Source organism: Notolepis coatsorum (assembly GCF_963971535.1).
Source record: "Notolepis coatsorum genome assembly, chromosome: 4".
Classification (NCBI taxonomy): domain Eukaryota; kingdom Metazoa; phylum Chordata; class Actinopteri; order Aulopiformes; family Paralepididae; genus Notolepis; species Notolepis coatsorum.
The window spans coordinates 85,576,145-85,594,727 of record NC_140168.1 but is presented as its reverse complement, the minus strand read 5'-3'; the positions used below and the strand labels follow the sequence as shown (position 1 = coordinate 85,594,727).

The 18,583-nt window shown below is 44.2% G+C and overlaps 1 protein-coding gene across 3 annotated transcripts in view; it reads left to right on the top strand.

The window, feature by feature from the left end:
- kat2b (K(lysine) acetyltransferase 2B) overlaps positions 1–18,583 on the top strand; it is a 68,599-nt gene that overhangs the window by 3,400 nt on the left and 46,616 nt on the right. For all 3 annotated transcript variants that reach the window (XR_014619585.1, XM_084312879.1, XM_084312878.1), the window contains exons 2-5: positions 6,972–7,098; positions 10,889–11,034; positions 16,384–16,470; positions 16,951–17,132. Coding sequence is in view for 2 of the 3 variants with exons in the window: in XM_084312879.1 (XP_084169005.1) it covers positions 6,972–7,098; positions 10,889–11,034; positions 16,384–16,470; positions 16,951–17,132 (542 nt within the window). In the remaining variant the exon portion in view is untranslated. The remainder of the gene's footprint in view (positions 1–6,971; positions 7,099–10,888; positions 11,035–16,383; positions 16,471–16,950; positions 17,133–18,583) is intronic.

Genomic DNA, 18,583 nt, shown 5'->3' with positions numbered 1-18,583 from the left:
GCGTTACTCACCGAAGGTTTCTTTGGCTGGTTTGTGTTGCTTGCTCTCTCCTTCTGATTTATATGAAGAACACTGGGATGGTTTTGGCTGCACACCTTGCAAGTCAAGCGCTTCTCGCAATTCCTGCTAAGATGTCCAATGCGAAGGCAGCCAAAACAGATTCCTTTTTGTTTTATAAAAGTAATCTTGTTCCTGTGTGTCTTCTCCTCCATCTGAGGACATTGATCCAGAGTGTGGTTTTTAGAGCAACATACACAAGTGTTGGTGTTGTGAGCACATGCATTTCTTTGCTTTGCAGGGGTTTCGATAGTAACTGTGGTTGCAAAACTGTCTCCTATGAATTTGGGTTTAATTTGTGATTTCATTCTGTTCATGTTCATAGGTCTACTTCCTGTATTTGGTGGTGTATTTTGAATGTCTCCGAAGACTGGGTCTGAGACAATCTTTACCTGGCGCTCAATGAATGTGACAATATCCATGAATTGTGGTCTGCGATGGTATTTTTCCATTATCGAACATACAGAGACTCTCCAATTCTCTCTGAGCTTGTATGGAAGCTTTGAAATCAATACTTTCATGTTCGCTGGCATATCGAGTTCCCTCATGTACTGGACATTCTCCATAGCATTACAGCACTCCCGAAGGAAAAGAGCATAGGCTTGAAGAGATTTTATGTCTTCAGCCTTCACTAGCGGCCAGTTGAGCATCTTCTCCATGTAAGCTGCTGTGATTTTATATTCATCTCCAAAGTGTTGTTCAAGTAGGTACTTAGCCATATCATAGCCTCTGTCTGGAGCCATGTGTTGACAGCTACGCACAAGCTCTTTAGGCTGACCCCTGGTGTACTTCTCCAAGAAGTACAAACAATCACCTCCGTTTCTCGTGTTCTTCTCCACACAATGAACAAAGGCTCTGACAAAGGTTCTGTACTGCAGAGGATCCCCATCAAAATATGGAATCTCTCTTGGTGGCAGTAAGTGAGTTGTTTGCTGCTCCACTAGCATTGCTGTTATCTCATTTTGCCTTTTTAATAGGTTACATACAACTGAGGTTTCATTGCTTTGGGGTGAAATTACAGTTGGGGTCGTTAGCTGCACAGGAGCTTCCATGTGAGTTGTATTGTCCTGTGCTCCATCCCAAGACACATGTCGTCTTTGTAAAGATGGCGGTTGTGTTTGAATGAGAGTTGGCTGTAACAACATAGATTGTTGTCTTTGCCAAAATGGGGGCTGTTGAATGGGTGTTGGCTGCATCAAGTGCATAGGTTGTTGTATTTGCCAGGGTGGTGGTTGCTGAATGGGTGCTTGTTGCTGTTGCATAGCTTGTGGTATTTGCCAGGGTGGTGGTTGTTGAATGGGTGCTTGTTGCTGTTGCATAGCTTGTGGTTTCCATAGTGATGGTTGTTGCACATATGATTGCTGTGCAGATGGTTGCTGCAGTTCTGGTGGTTGCATAGACGGTTGCTGTGGTAGTGATGTATATTCTTTTGCATGAGGATTGAGAGTGACTGAGGGTTCCTTTAACCTTGTTCCTTTCCTGTAGTAGGAGTCCATTCCATCGGACTGTGTGAGTGAAAGAGCTTGGTGACTGGGGGATTGAAATACTGCTATTCTTGCGTTGGTAGCTGCCAGTTGTGCATCAAGCTCCATCGTTTCCTTTTTCTTTTTCAGGATCTGTTCCTGCTCTTCCAGAGCGTGTTTATCCTTTTTCAGGGCGTGTTTCAGGATCTGTTCCTGCTCTTCCAGAGCGTGTTTATCCTTTTTTAGAATTTGTTCCTGCTCCTCCAGAGCGTGTTTATCCTTTAACGCTGCAGCGCGAATCACAAGTGAAGCTCTATCTGCCTCGGCCTGTAAGCGAGCTGCTGAGGTAGAAGATCTGCTGGACCTGCTGGACCTGCTGGTACCAGACCTTGTGTGACCTTTGTGAGCAGATTTTTTACTTCCCACATTAGAAATGCTGTCATTTGGATTAATTAGATGTTGCACGTCCTCCTCATCCTTATTAACACTTTCCACATTAGAAATGCTGTCATTTGGATTAATTAGATTTTGCACATCCTCCTCATCCTCATTAACACTTTCCACAGGTTGTGTCATTTTTGTCCATGCATTCATGTGATCAATAAAGTCATTGACATTGATCATTTTGGCTTTGAACCAAATGTCATGTTTTCCCCTTTCCTCAGGAGGTACTATTGGCAACAGAGCCTCCTGGTTTGCTTCTGCTTCCTTGCATATGTGGAGATATTGCATAAATGCGCATTGCACCTCCTGTTTGCATCCACTTTGCATTAACCCCAAAATCGTTTTTTGCAAGTTAGAAGCCTTGTTAAATTTAGATTTATGTAATTTATGTAATGTGTCAATTTTATCCAATAGGGCTTTTGGTGTTAATTTGCTCTTGCGTTTTGTGACCTGCTGATCGGTATCAACATTGTGTGTGATTTGACCTGTGTCCACCTCGGACTGTGTTTCAGCCACTGTGGGTGTGGGCTGTGACTTTTCAACCAATGAAGGTTCTTTACAATGAGTTTCAGCCGTGGCTGGCTTTTCAACCATAACGCTGGTCTTTGTTGGATTCTGAACACCTTTATCAGAATTCATATCAGCAATATAAGACCAACAGATTCAATATGAAACGGTACCTTTGGTTAAATCACAATAAACAAACCCACAGTTAATCATCACATGACGTTCTAACCAAACCTTGACACACACGAACGGGTTGCACAATCATATACCACCAATGCATTGGAATTTTCCCTTTTTATATTTTTCTCAATTGACCCTGTGTGCACACATTTGTTTTTTATATGGCCATATAAGATATACCGGTAGCGCGCTACATACCTGTTCGTTGCGCAGCGCTGTCGGGGCCGTTTGACTTTATTCTTTGAACTTCGAAAAGTCTTCAAACAGCGCTCCTTGTCCGAGCGCTATTCAACATCAAACAGCGCTCTTTGTCCGAGCGCTATTCAATAAACTGCTTGCGCGCAGGACAGCTCCCTGGTCCGTTCCCTCGCCCAAATGGTGCTGGGGCAGGTGATGCCGTCCGCTCCTTGACGGTGGTACCGTGGACAGCTCCCTGGTCCGTTCCCTCGCCCAAATGGTGCTGGGGCAGGTGATGCCGTCCGCTCCTTGACGGTGGAGGCAATTGTCCATTTCAAACGAAGAGCCTCAGTTTTTGACTAATGTAGACTCCTTTACCTATAAGCCTACTGCGAGGGGCAAGTGGACTGGCTTTAGTTAGACGCGTGCTTGAAGAATTAGAAGTCCAAAGAGCTCTTATCATTTTCGATATGCCAATCCTTTTATTGACTTATCAACCAAAAATATATATACAAAAACTCTTTTTACTAATAACACTGACCGCCGACCTATACGGCACATACACGAACACGACAAGACACGGTCAAAAACTGTATGGCTATTCCCCTTGCGCACCTGGGGCTCGTCACCCACTGATCAGTATATATAGGGACAACCACCCCCTGTGGTGGTTGTCATGGTGACTGATAAAGCCAAACCTCTGTACCGTGAGTAAAAATAAAACTAAATAAACAGAAGGGCATTTTGGCTCCAACAGGCAGTATAGACATATTAACAAGTTTCTTTATTAGTTGTCATACAGAAGTACAGAATACTTTTATACAAAATGCTTTTTTCTGTTACGCTCCACAGACTGTGCTAGACAAAAATAGATAAGTATAAAATAAGTATAGCAAGTATAAAATAGAAGTCACGTACGTAGACACAAGTGTTCAGTATGTACATATGTACAATGTTCAATGCAGAGTAGAAGTAACTGAGTTACCATACAATATACTATATAGTGCAAAGGAGAAATGGGATGAGGTACAATTTAGGTACAATTTACAGTAAGGTGTAATGAGGTATGGGTTGTAGTGCAAATTCTTTACCAATAAATATAAAGTGTGTTTAGGTGTTCTAAAGTGGGTGCTGCAGTGAGTTGTTTGTTTAAAATGAGTGTGTGCGTGTGGATGTGTGTGCTGTGAGTGTGAGTGCATTTGATGGTTGTTACATAGTGTTATTGTTCGTTGAGCATCCTGATGGCCTGGGGATAGAAGTTTCTTCTGAGTCTTTCTGTGCTTGCCATGAGACTCCGGTATCGCTTGCCTGACCGCAGCAGTTCAAAGAGGCAGTTGTTTGGGTGGCTGGAGTCTTTGATAATTCTCTTAGCCTTACCCATGCACCGCTTGTTGTAAATGTTCTGGAGAGTGGGAAGCCCCCCTCCAATTGTGCGTTCGGCTGAACGGGCCACTCTCTGTAGTCTGCTACGGTCTTGTGCGGTGCTATTCCCAAACCAGGAGGTGATATTGCCAGTCAGGATGCTCTCTATTGTACATGAGTAGAAGTTCTTAAGGATCTTCTGACTGACTTGGAACTTCCTTAGGCGCCTGAGGAAGTAGAGGCGTTGCCGTGCCTTCTTCACAACACTGTCAATGTGTGTGGTCCATGTCAAGTCCTCGGATATGTGGACTCCGAGGTACTTAAAACTGTTCACTCTCTCAACCGGTGCCCCGTCGATGCTGAGGGGGCTGTAGTCCCTGACCCCCGACCTCCTAAAGTCCACAATCATCTCCTTTGTTTTGCTGACGTTCAGGGAGAGGCTGTTTAGGGCTGGGCGATATGACCAAAAACGTTATCGCGATAAAATTATAAAATTATTTTCATATAATTCGATATCGATAATTATCGTCGATATAATGTCTGTCAAGTTTAATTAACTTCTTATGCTGCTGCGAATGTCTCAAGTCGAGTTGATGTCGTCATCAGTCCGTGCACGTTAGCAGTAGCCGACAAGCGGAGTATCTCATGACAATAAATATGACACTAAAACTCTCTTCCGCCACAATATATTGAAACGACGTCCACTGTATACCCCACACTACTTAAACGTGGCCTCAGAATTCAAAACACACACATACTCGGCGCGTAAATATATAAAACAACGCCGTGCAAGCTAATTAGCCTAGCAAGCCTTGTTGTTGATAAGCGGTGTATTCCATGACAATGTGCTAAATATTACACTAAAATACTCTCTTCCGCCACAATATATTGAAACGACGTCCACTGTATACCCCACACTACTTAAACGTGGCCTCAGAATTCAAAACACACACATACTCGGCACGTAAATATATAAAACAACGGCGTGCAAGCTAATTAGCCTAGCAAGCCTTGTTGTTGAGTGAGTCCTAGTACCTCTGGGTCTCCTTCCGGATCTCGTTCGCTCTCGGCCATCTCCTTCACTGATTGGTTGTTAGCTGTTGTGCGTATGCACGTCACGTCATCACGTAACGTTGGTTGTTGTTAGTGAGTGTGCTGAGCCGAGGCTGAACGGAGCCAACCTTGGAAATCGATATAATCGAAACTTTGCGACCACGTTTTATGTTTATTTCGAGGAAATAATTTATCGCGATAGTTATCGTTATCGTTTTATCGCCCAGCCCTAAGGCTGTTCTCTTGACACCATCCCGCTAGGACCTTGACCTCTTCCAGGTAGGCCCTCTCGTCGTTTGCAGAGATCAGGCCCACCACTACTGTGTCGTCAGCAAATTTGATGATTGTGTTGTTCCGCTGTGCCACACAGTCATGTGTGTACAGGGAGTAGAGGAGGGGACTCAGAACACAGCCCTGGGGGGCCCCTATGTTGAGAGTGATGGATGAGGAGGTGCAGTTGCCTGCTCTCACCACCTGGGGTCTGCCCGTCAGAAAGTCCAAGACCCACTGGCAGAGGTCATAGTTCAAGCCCAGGTCCCTGAGCTTGGCTATGAGTTTGGACGGGACTATGGTATTGAATTGATTGATTGAATATTGATTGAATACTTTATTTTGACACAATCGTAGGACAAAAACATTTTGACAAAACAATGACAGTGTCAACAACGCTGGTCAAAAATGGATAAAACACAATAAAGCCAAGGCTTGTTTCCATTGTGGTCCATGAATGCTGAGCTGTAGTCGATGAACAGCATTCTCACATAGTTCCCCTGCCTCTTGTCCAGGTGTGATGCTGCTGTGTGCGTCCTCCGTGGACCTGTTGGGGCGGTATGCAAATAGGTAGTAGTAATATGTCTATACTACTACCTACTACTGTATGCTACTGTGCCTATACTACTACCTACTATGCTAATAATATGTCTATACTGCCTGTATAGGCATATTAGAATAGTATAGGCATAGTAGTATAGACATATTAGCATAGTAGATAGTAGTATAGACATAGATAGTAGTATAGACATAGTAGCAAAGTACATAATAGTAAAAGACAGTAAGAATATATATATATATTATTTCAGATTGAAGAGTTGTGTTTTTAGTCAACAGCAGAAAAGTCTCCACCAAAAACATACATAAGTAAGTTACATTAGTAAACGTGTTAGTAAACATTAGTAATTGTGATAGTAAACATGTTAGTAAATGCACTAGTAAATGCACTAGTAAACATGTTAGTAAAGTAAACATGTTAGTAAATGCACCAGTAAACATGTTAGTAAATGCACTAGTAAACATGTTAGTAAAGTAAACATGTTAGTAAATGCACTAGTAAACATGTTAGTAAATGCACCAGTAAACATGTTAGTAAATGCACTAGTAAACATGTTAGTAAAGTAAACATGTTAGTAAATGCACCAGTAAACATGTTAGTAAATGCACTAGTAAACATGTTAGTAAATGCACCAGTAAACATGTTAGTAAATGCACCAGTAAACATGTTAGTAAATGCACCAGTAAACATGTTAGTAAATGCACCAGTAAACATGTTAGTAAAGTAAACATGTTAGTAAATTCACTAGTAAACATGTTAGTAAAGTAAACATGTTAGTAAATGCACCAGTAAACATGTTAGTAAATGCACTAGTAAACATGTTAGTAAATGCACCAGTAAACATGTTAGTAAACATGTTAGTAAACATTGTTTACTACTTGCCCTGTATTCCCCGCTAGGCGGAAGGTGCCTGCAAGTGCAACGGCTGGAAGAGCCAGAACCCTCCTCCGACGCCGCCGCGCACCGACCAGCCGTCCACCACAGTCAGCCTGCAGGAGCCGTGTCGAAGCTGCTCACACACACTGGGTAGGTCACGCTGGGCAGCGGGTTAAAGGTCTGGGTGGGCTGGGGAGGGAGGGGTTACAGTGTATCCCATATGTGTATTTTAATTGTGGTGGCCCACCATAAATAAGGCTGTCCCCGAAGCCTGTTTTTGGGATGCGAACTTCGTCAGGGTTTTTCGAACGGACGTTCGAACCTTCGTTTTTAATTTTAAATTTATTTTTAAAAAGATTTTTTTTTTTTTTTTTTTTATATATAGATTTTTTTTATTCTCAAACTAAATACTCAATTTGAATAAAGTGATTAATCTGATTAAATTCGTTTTTTTTATTATTAAATCAACTTTCCAGCCCCAGACCCAGCCCAGGGAGAAGCCCCACCCCAACTAAATCAATTAAATCAACTTTCTTTAATGAATATAACTCATCAGTTTTTTTTAATACTATAATATTAGTGTAGCCTAATCTTTATCTGCAACTGTGAAGAAAAACCCCATTGGTTTAAACAATGAATAAAAAAAAAAGAAAAGAAAAAGGTTTTTTATTAAAAATAAAAAATTCGAATGTTGATTTAGAATTCGAATGCCAACATAACGAACGAAGGTTCGAAGGTTCTAACGTTTGGGTTCAGTCCTAGCCCACCAGGACGCGTCTATACTTCCCACAAGCAAGTTGTCCTTCCGCGTTGCTCTGATTGGCCACTGACCTACGGTTTGTGCGTTTTGCGAATCTGATTGGCCACTGACGTTTCTGGTCATGTGACATGTGCGCCCAATCATGTCTTAGCCCATTTCCGCGTCGAACAGCTTGCAAACGACCTAACGCCTAGTTTATCACTGGTTAAGCTTAGGCAACTCTTTCGCAGTTGGTTAAGGTTCGAGTTTGGAATCAGGGCTGGCATTCTATCGCCATGCTCTAAGACAAACTCTAACCTTAACCAACTTCGAAAGAGCGCCTAAGCTTAACCGTCCAAATAACTTGCCGTCACACGATTGGGCGCACATGTCACATGACCAGAAACGTGCGTGGCCAATCAGAGCAACGCGGAAGGACAACTTGCTTGTGGGAAGTATAGAGGCCACCAGGACCCACCGTAAATAGATTTTCCGTCAATCAGCTTAAATAGACCTGTTCGCTGTATACAAACATACCCCGTTCGAGCCAATCAGCAATACCAACTGAGCCACGTGACTAAGGGCGTTTTCTCATTAGGCACGGTAGGTCCGTTCCGTTCTCGAGAGTGATAGCCCCCCCCTCCCACTCCCCCCTCTGGTCTGTGTACAGTCACACTACAGTTTAGTTCCCAAGCACAATTGAGGAGAGCAACACTCCGGTACAGCAGGTGGTGTATGCACCTAGTTGGTTTGCTATAGCTGGGGTTTAAACCCTTCTTGCTCTCGGATAAAGCATTTCGCGATCAAATGAGATAGAGTTTAGCGAGTTAATAATAGATGACGCAACAATAAGCGCTCCCTGCGCCCTGATGTCTCTCTCTCTCTCTCTCTCTCTCTCTACTCTCTCTCTCTCTCTCTCTCTCTCTCTCTCACAGACACACGCAGCCTGGCCAATTTGTGTGTGCGTGTCTGTGTGTTTTCATGTGTGCGTGTCTGTGTGTTTTCATGTGTGTGTGTCTTGAGAGAGAGAGAGAGAGAGAGAGAGAGAGAGAGAGAGAGAGAGAGAGAGAGAGAGAGAGAGAGAGAGAGAGAGAGAGAGAGAGAGAGAGAGAGAGAGGGACGGACGGACGGACGGACGGACGGACGGACGGACGGACGGACGGACGGACGGCGTCCGACGGACGGACGGACGGACGGACGGACGGACGGACGGACGGACGGACGGACGGACGGACGGACGGACGGACGGACGGACGGACGGACGGACGGACGGACGGACGGACGGACGGACGGACGGACGGACGGACGGACGGACAGACAGACAGACAGACAGACAGACAGACAGACAGACAGACAGACAGACAGACAGACAGACAGACAGACAGACAGACAGACAGACAGACAGACAGACAGACAGACAGACAGACAGACAGACAGACAGACAGACAGACAGACAGACAGACAGACAGACAGACAGACAGACAGGCGCTCGGCTAAATTGCAACACAGCTTCCCTCGTTGGAGCAGGTTTTACACTACAATCCCAAACGGACCTAAATAATATTTTAAAATTGAAGTATGAATACAACTCTATTCTGGGCAAGCAGGTTAGCACCAACAGAACCACTTGTTACAGCAAACCTCCTCCGTGTTTGGTACAGTTTGTTTGCACACCTGCGATCGCTCCGTCGTCGGCCACGTTACTGTGGGTAGTGATTAAACAACGGAGGGATCACTGGTTGGTTTTTGGCCGATTATGCTGTCCTCTGCATCAAACCACGGAAATGTGTCCTTGTCATCAGATGAGCTGCCTGATTTGCGCACTGCATCCCGTACTTTAAGATATTGAAGCCTCATCTTCTTCACTTTTAGCTCGACATTGTTGACTGATCTGTTGCTGTTGTACCCATGCACGCACGCAAATACTCGCCAAATTGCCCATAAATATCGTAGTTTTTGTGGGTATTGTCCAGTTGTTGCTGTATGTTTTTATCTGCCCAAAATTCAAGCAAGCATGAAAGCATTACAGGTTTGCTTGCACACCACGCTCCGTTCTGTTGTCGGGGACACTGGTTCGCACCCGAAACCACCTTTTCAAGCGGTCCCGTCTTGGAGCGAATCATCGTCCCTGGTGACGGGGGGGACGGGGGGGGTGGGCGTTCTCATCACACTTATTTTGGTGCGATCGTGCTCGTATTCGACCCCGGATGGCTAGTGAGAAAGCCCCCTAAGTTACCCTGGACCTGCACAAGCTGCTGCGCTAAGAGAATACGACAGAGCTCTATGGAGAAACCATGACACTCCCCTGACTAAAAGTATAATGGAGCTCTATGGTGAAATCATGACACTCTCCTGTCTAAAAGTTGTTTCAAATGAAAACGGCTGGATGTTATTTGGCCAAATCAGCATGGCTGTGAGTGTGAGTCTTTCACCTTTTACATTATCCAGCTTTGGCATGGATTGATTGTTTACTAGCTAGCATGGCTAACAAATGCAAATATATCGTAGTCTGCCCCGTTGTTCTGACCAGGATTACGTTCCTTTCTGCCCCGGTGATGCGCGCAGCGCTACACTGAGTCTGACGTATACAGCAAACAGGTCTATAGACGGGAGCTCGACCTCCTCCATTGACTTTGCATTGGTTCGTGGATGACTATCCTGAGCTAGTATGTGGAACAGCATGGGTTGTGCTGAGAAAGGATTCTACCGATCAGCGTCATTATTGGTGAGTAAGAGGGAGGGCTAGGGTTCCAAAAATCACAACTATTCCTTTCATGATGTCTCCTCATACATGTGCACTGCACTCACTGTCCTCTCCACCGATCTCAAACGCTGCCCTCTTTTCTTGATCCTCCAATCAAGAAGAAACTTTCCTGGACTTTCCTGGAAAGCAACAGTTGTGATTGGAGGATCAAGAAACTACTTTCCTGGAAAGCAACAGTTGTGATTGGAGGATCAAGAAAATAATTTCCTGGAAGGCAACAGTTGTGATTGGAGGATCAAGAAACGACTTTCCTGGAAAACAACAGTTTTTGGATGTGTGTAATTATGTGCAATGTTTTCTCTCTCTGTGTCCTCTCATCTCCCTCTGTCCATCTCTCTCTCTCTCTCTCTCTCTCTCTCTCTCTCTCTCTCTCTCTCTCTCTCTCTCTCTCTCTCTCTCTCTCTCTCTCTCTCTCTCTCTCTCTCTCTCTCTCTCAGGCGATCACGTGACCCACCTGGAGAATGTGTCAGAAGAGGAGATGAACAGACTGCTGGGTATGGTCCTAGACGTGGAGTACCTCTACACATGTGTTCACAAAGAGGAGGACGCAGACACCAAACAAGTCTACTTCTCCCTCTTCAAAGTAGGCATCTGCTCTGCTGTCTCCTCAGACTTTGTTAAAGGTGCTATAGATAACATTCAGCCACTAGATGTCGCACTAGAGCACCAGCATGTCATTTATCCAATCGGGTGCATTCCACGTGGGGAAATGGGAAGTAGGGAGGGGATATGTGCATGCAACATGTAAACAACAACATACATTTTGGACCCGCCAACATTTTTTAAATGATAAATTCATTAATCAATCCTTTTTTTTACTTAAATTCTGCATCTTTTTAAAAGCTCTGTGGATGTATTATTATTATTATTATTATTATTATTATTATTATTATTATTATTATTATTATTATTATTATTATTATTATTATTATTACATTATTATTATTATTATTATTATTATTATTATTATTATTATTATTATTATTATTATTATTATTATTATTATTATTATTATTATTTCTTTAAAAAAAATTATTACTCTAGTCTACATGAAAATGTTATCTATAGCACCTTTAAAGGGGCATCTTTGCAAGATCTTTAACCTGAACCCTACGCTTGGTCGTGATAATCAGACGTAACACTGACTTTGTTTCGAGAGCTCAGCTGAGAAACTCTGGATTGGTCGATTGCTCTCAAAATGGAACGATAGGATTCAGGTTAAAAATGTAAAGGTGCGCGGCTGGGTGGCGCAGCGGACTAAGCGCTCGTCACCAACGCAAGGGACACTGGTATAGAATCCGGCTGTCAGCGTTGCCTCTGACTTGGCCGGCCGTCATACTGGCTCGATTGGCAGTCAGCGGGAGGGAAGCCGGTGGGTGGGTCCGGGTCGTTGTAAACAGCGACTCCTACAGTTCGGTCGGGGCGCCTGCACAGCGAGGGAAGGATCTGGAGGGAGGTAGTGTGACCTTCCACATGTTACACTCTCCCAGTGAGAATCCGCGCTGCCAGGTGAAAAGAAGTGGTGGGCTGGGTACACATGTGTCGGAGGAAGCATATGATAGTCTCCGCCCTCCCAGACCGACGGTAGGGGGTAGGTGCGCAACGACCAGGAAGGGGATTGGGAATTGGCATAACGACTAACATTTGGAGGGGAGAAAAACGGAAAAAGAAGGGGGGGAAAAAATAAGTAAGATTTCAACCGTATGAAGAATAAACCTAGTAGATTCAACAGCACACATTATTTAGCAGATTGAGTCTACATGGTTCTCATCCAATGTAAACGAGGACCATTTATTTATATATAGCATCCATCTTTATCTATATCTTCAGTTTGTCATCTTTGCAGGCACCTAAGGCCTTTATGGCATGGTGAGAAAATGCACTCTCCACCCATTCTTCCATTGACCGAGTTTTCTTTCTCGTAGATTTGTGACTTTAATCTTGGAAAATATCCGATTTGCAGAGTTTTTTTATCTGTATATTACCCCCTCCCCAGGCTCCATAAATGTTTATTTATTTTTATTGTTTACCTACATGGTAAAAAAAATTGTAAAATAAAAATAAAAATAAAAATTGTTTAGTAGAAGACAAGTGTTTATCAATAGTTTTTACCATCACAACTGAAATGCAGAAAGAAACAATAGCTTCAAAATAATAGCTTCAAAATAGATTCTGTATGGCATCTATATGAATGTGTGGCATATCCCCCCTCGCACAACAGCAATATGTGTTCCAATTACATAGTAACGTTATAGTGAATTATTGGATTATTTTAGCAGCCTATTTGTCATGTTGGTGGAGGAATTATAATACAAGTAATATCTACTATTTCCTCCTTTTCTGTCCATCTCCTCTGCCTGCCTGTTTGTCTCTTTGTCTGTCTGTCTATCTGCCTCTCTGTCTGTCTGTCTGTCTGTCTGTCTGTCTGTCTGTCTATCTGCCTCTCTGTCTGTCTGTCTGTCTGCCTCTCTGTCTGTCTGTCTGTCTGTCTGTCTGTCTGTCTGTCTGTCTGTCTGTCTGTCTGTCTGTCTGTCTGTCTGTCTGTCTGTCTGTCTGTCTGTCTGTCTGTCTGTCTGTCTGTCTGTCTGTCTGTCTGTCTGTCTGTCTGTCTGTCTGTCTGTCTGTCTGTCTGTCTGTCTGTCTGTCTGTCTGTCTGTCTGTCTGTCTGTCTGTCTGTCTGTCTGTCTGTCTGTCTGTCTGTCTGTCTGTCTGTCTGTCTGTCTGTCTGTCTGTCTGTCTGTCTGTCTGTCTGTCTGTCTGTCTGTCTGTCTGTCTGTCTGTCTGTCTGTCTGTCTGTCTGTCTGTCTGTCTGTCTGTCTGTCTGTCTGTCTGTCTGTCTGTCTGTCTGTCTGTCTGTCTGTCTGTCTGTCTGTCTGTCTGTCTGTCTGTCTGTCTGTCTGTCTGTCTGTCTGTCTGTCTGTCTGTCTGTCTGTCTGTCTGTCTGTCTGTCTGTCTGTCTGTCTGTCTGTCTGTCTGTCTGTCTGTCTGTCTGTCTGTCTGTCTGTCTGTCTGTCTGTCTGTCTGTCTGTCTGTCTGTCTGTCTGTCTGTCTGTCTGTCTGTCTGTCTGTCTGTCTGTCTGTCTGTCTGTCTGTCTGTCTGTCTGTCTGTCTGTCTGTCTGTCTGTCTGTCTGTCTGTCTGTCTGTCTGTCTGTCTGTCTGTCTGTCTGTCTGTCTGTCTGTCTGTCTGTCTGTCTGTCTGTCTGTCTGTCTGTCTGTCTGTCTGTCTGTCTGTCTGTCTGTCTGTCTGTCTGTCTGTCTGTCTGTCTGTCTGTCTGTCTGTCTGTCTGTCTGTCTGTCTGTCTGTCTGTCTGTCTGTCTGTCTGTCTGTCTGTCTGTCTGTCTGTCTGTCTGTCTGTCTGTCTGTCTGTCTGTCTGTCTGTCTGTCTGTCTGTCTGTCTGTCTGTCTGTCTGTCTGTCTGTCTGTCTGTCTGTCTGTCTGTCTGTCTGTCTGTCTGTCTGTCTGTCTGTCTGTCTGTCTGTCTGTCTGTCTGTCTGTCTGTCTGTCTGTCTGTCTGTCTGTCTGTCTGTCTGTCTGTCTGTCTGTCTGTCTGTCTGTCTGTCTGTCTGTCTGTCTGTCTGTCTGTCTGTCTGTCTGTCTGTCTGTCTGTCTGTCTGTCTGTCTGTCTGTCTGTCTGTCTGTCTGTCTGTCTGTCTGTCTGTCTGTCTGTCTGTCTGTCTGTCTGTCTGTCTGTCTGTCTGTCTGTCTGTCTGTCTGTCTGTCTGTCTGTCTGTCTGTCTGTCTGTCTGTCTGTCTGTCTGTCTGTCTGTCTGTCTGTCTGTCTGTCTGTCTGTCTGTCTGTCTGTCTGTCTGTCTGTCTGTCTGTCTGTCTGTCTGTCTGTCTGTCTGTCTGTCTGTCTGTCTGTCTGTCTGTCTGTCTGTCTGTCTGTCTGTCTGTCTGTCTGTCTGTCTGTCTGTCTGTCTGTCTGTCTGTCTGTCTGTCTGTCTGTCTGTCTGTCTGTCTGTCTGTCTGTCTGTCTGTCTGTCTGTCTGTCTGTCTGTCTGTCTGTCTGTCTGTCTGTCTGTCTGTCTGTCTGTCTGTCTGTCTGTCTGTCTGTCTGTCTGTCTGTCTGTCTGTCTGTCTGTCTGTCTGTCTGTCTGTCTGTCTGTCTGTCTGTCTGTCTGTCTGTCTGTCTGTCTGTCTGTCTGTCTGTCTGTCTGTCTGTCTGTCTGTCTGTCTGTCTGTCTGTCTGTCTGTCTGTCTGTCTGTCTGTCTGTCTGTCTGTCTGTCTGTCTGTCTGTCTGTCTGTCTGTCTGTCTGTCTGTCTGTCTGTCTGTCTGTCTGTCTGTCTGTCTGTCTGTCTGTCTGTCTGTCTGTCTGTCTGTCTGTCTGTCTGTCTGTCTGTCTGTCTGTCTGTCTGTCTGTCTGTCTGTCTGTCTGTCTGTCTGTCTGTCTGTCTGTCTGTCTGTCTGTCTGTCTGTCTGTCTGTCTGTCTGTCTGTCTGTCTGTCTGTCTGTCTGTCTGTCTGTCTGTCTGTCTGTCTGTCTGTCTGTCTGTCTGTCTGTCTGTCTGTCTGTCTGTCTGTCTGTCTGTCTGTCTGTCTGTCTGTCTGTCTGTCTGTCTGTCTGTCTGTCTGTCTGTCTGTCTGTCTGTCTGTCTGTCTGTCTGTCTGTCTGTCTGTCTGTCTGTCTGTCTGTCTGTCTGTCTGTCTGTCTGTCTGTCTGTCTGTCTGTCTGTCTGTCTGTCTGTCTGTCTGTCTGTCTGTCTGTCTGTCTGTCTGTCTGTCTGTCTGTCTGTCTGTCTGTCTGTCTGTCTGTCTGTCTGTCTGTCTGTCTGTCTGTCTGTCTGTCTGTCTGTCTGTCTGTCTGTCTGTCTGTCTGTCTGTCTGTCTGTCTGTCTGTCTGTCTGTCTGTCTGTCTGTCTGTCTGTCTGTCTGTCTGTCTGTCTGTCTGTCTGTCTGTCTGTCTGTCTGTCTGTCTGTCTGTCTGTCTGTCTGTCTGTCTGTCTGTCTGTCTGTCTGTCTGTCTGTCTGTCTGTCTGTCTGTCTGTCTGTCTGTCTGTCTGTCTGTCTGTCTGTCTGTCTGTCTGTCTGTCTGTCTGTCTGTCTGTCTGTCTGTCTGTCTGTCTGTCTGTCTGTCTGTCTGTCTGTCTGTCTGTCTGTCTGTCTGTCTGTCTGTCTGTCTGTCTGTCTGTCTGTCTGTCTGTCTGTCTGTCTGTCTGTCTGTCTGTCTGTCTGTCTGTCTGTCTGTCTGTCTGTCTGTCTGTCTGTCTGTCTGTCTGTCTGTCTGTCTGTCTGTCTGTCTGTCTGTCTGTCTGTCTGTCTGTCTGTCTGTCTGTCTGTCTGTCTGTCTGTCTGTCTGTCTGTCTGTCTGTCTGTCTGTCTGTCTGTCTGTCTGTCTGTCTGTCTGTCTGTCTGTCTGTCTGTCTGTCTGTCTGTCTGTCTGTCTGTCTGTCTGTCTGTCTGTCTGTCTGTCTGTCTGTCTGTCTGTCTGTCTGTCTGTCTGTCTGTCTGTCTGTCTGTCTGTCTGTCTGTCTGTCTGTCTGTCTGTCTGTCTGTCTGTCTGTCTGTCTGTCTGTCTGTCTGTCTGTCTGTCTGTCTGTCTGTCTGTCTGTCTGTCTGTCTGTCTGTCTGTCTGTCTGTCTGTCTGTCTGTCTGTCTGTCTGTCTGTCTGTCTGTCTGTCTGTCTGTCTGTCTGTCTGTCTGTCTGTCTGTCTGTCTGTCTGTCTGTCTGTCTGTCTGTCTGTCTGTCTGTCTGTCTGTCTGTCTGTCTGTCTGTCTGTCTGTCTGTCTGTCTGTCTGTCTGTCTGTCTGTCTGTCTGTCTGTCTGTCTGTCTGTCTGTCTGTCTGTCTGTCTGTCTGTCTGTCTGTCTGTCTGTCTGTCTGTCTGTCTGTCTGTCTGTCTGTCTGTCTGTCTGTCTGTCTGTCTGTCTGTCTGTCTGTCTGTCTGTCTGTCTGTCTGTCTGTCTGTCTGTCTGTCTGTCTGTCTGTCAGCTGCTGAGAAAATGCATACTCCAGATGGGGAAGCCCATGCTAGAAGCACAGGAGAGTCCTCCCTTTGAGAAGCCCAGCATCGAACAGGCAAGCACACATTTCTAATTGATTTTGGCTGTGATCACGTCCCAATGACAGTGTGCGCTAATAACCAGCGCATGAAGCATAATATATCAAGCGACTGCAAACAGGCATAATCCCATTACAAATGACACTCTAATTCACTGGTCTTCATATTCCCGTTCATTATTATAAGGCTGTCAAAGTTAACGCGTTAATGCAGTTTGCACATCTTAGTTACTTGAAGATTCTGGACAGTATTTTTCATTGTGGCAATAAATAAACATGCATTTTTTTTTGCATAAAGCAAGCATTTGTCGACTCTCATGTTGATAAGAGTATTAAAACTTGAAAAATATCAGTTTATGGTAGATTTAGAACAGATAAAAAATATGCGATTAATCACGAGTTAACTATGGACAATCATGCGATTAATCAGATTAAATATTTTAATCGATTGACAGCCTTATTATAAATGTATTAATTGTCGATGTTGTCAACAAACAGGGGGTGAACAACTTCGTCCAGTACAAGTTCAGCCACCTGCCGTCGAAGGAGCGTCAGACCATTGAGGAACTGGCCGAGATGTTCCTGAGCCAGATCAACTACTGGCAGCTGGAGACGCCGTCGCAGAGACGGCAGCGGGCGCCGGCGGACGACGTGGCGGGCTACAAAGTCAACTACACCAGGTATTTATTTATTTATTTTATTTATTTATTTCGCACCATTTCAGGAAAACAGTAAAAAAAATAAAACATTGACCATGACAGAAAGTGTATAAAGGTGCTGAGTAGAGGCAAGAGACACCGATGGGCCTATACGGGGCCTCAACTCATTAAATCATTGGATTAAAAAAAACACAAAACAAAAGTAAAATTAAATAAGTTCACAAAACTATTTTCATAATAATAAGATAATAATAATAATAACAATAATAATCAAAGTAATAATAATAATAATAATAATAATAATAATAATAATAATAATAATAATAATAATAATATTATAATAATAATAATAATAATAATAATAATAATAATAATAATAATAACAAAAACAACAACATTAACCCTTTCTCCGCCGATGACGTGTTAAGACGTCATTCCTCGCCATGCGTAATCTGCCAATGATGTTTTACAGCGTCTTTGAGATCAATATTTCAAATTTCTGTCATGGTATTCATATTTCACCCACGGATCCTTGACTGGTGCTGTAGGACTCCGCTCAACTCTCCAACGCTTCAATATCGCCACCTGGTGGCCGATCGGCGAGTTGCAACCGGATGTTGATAATTGTGACGCCGGTGTGTCTCCCTATTCCCTCCGGCCACTCGCTATCGCTCGCGGGACTCTATCTTGACACACTGGATAATTGATCCGTTGCCATAACTCAATAAACAACATTATTTGGACGTATAGTATTATACAACCTGGAAATGGATCGCATAGATCAACATCCCATAATAGCGATCTTTTTGCTCCACGCTCATCACCCAACGGTAAGAGGAGACTGGGGTGAGTTTCAGCGTTTTTGATTATTATTATCCATACAAACTGTTCTGATCTATATATCACCCATACTACATGAATGATTTAACGTCGGTCATTGCATTATAAACGACCCCCCCCCCCCCCCCCCTCCGGTCACCACTGGCGTCAATCGCTATCAAACTGCATTTGATGATCTAATATATGCATAAATGGCTATAACTCACGTTCTATGAAATACAGCAGAAAACGATAAAAACATATTTATACTCTAGACCGTATTTTTGTATGAATGTGTGAATGAAAAAGTAAAACGTTCCTACATCCTGAACGATAGCTAATCGATGTTGAATGGGCCATAGTAATGTCAATTTAGCAATACAATTTAAAAAGTTATAGCCCTGCAAAGTAGGTGAACATCTCCATAGACAAATAGAGCTGGCAGACTGGCTACAAGGATGGATATAAGCGTGGCAGAGAAAGGGTTAATAATTAGTCTAAACAAATTAACATGAAACTTGACAGGTAGCCCGTGTCGTCAGCACCACATTTTGGAGACACTTTCGCGGCCATTTGGATCCGTCTAATATCACTCTAAACTGCCAGAATTTCATAATAGACTTGCATAGTCCGTGGGGCTGTTTGTAGAGCTA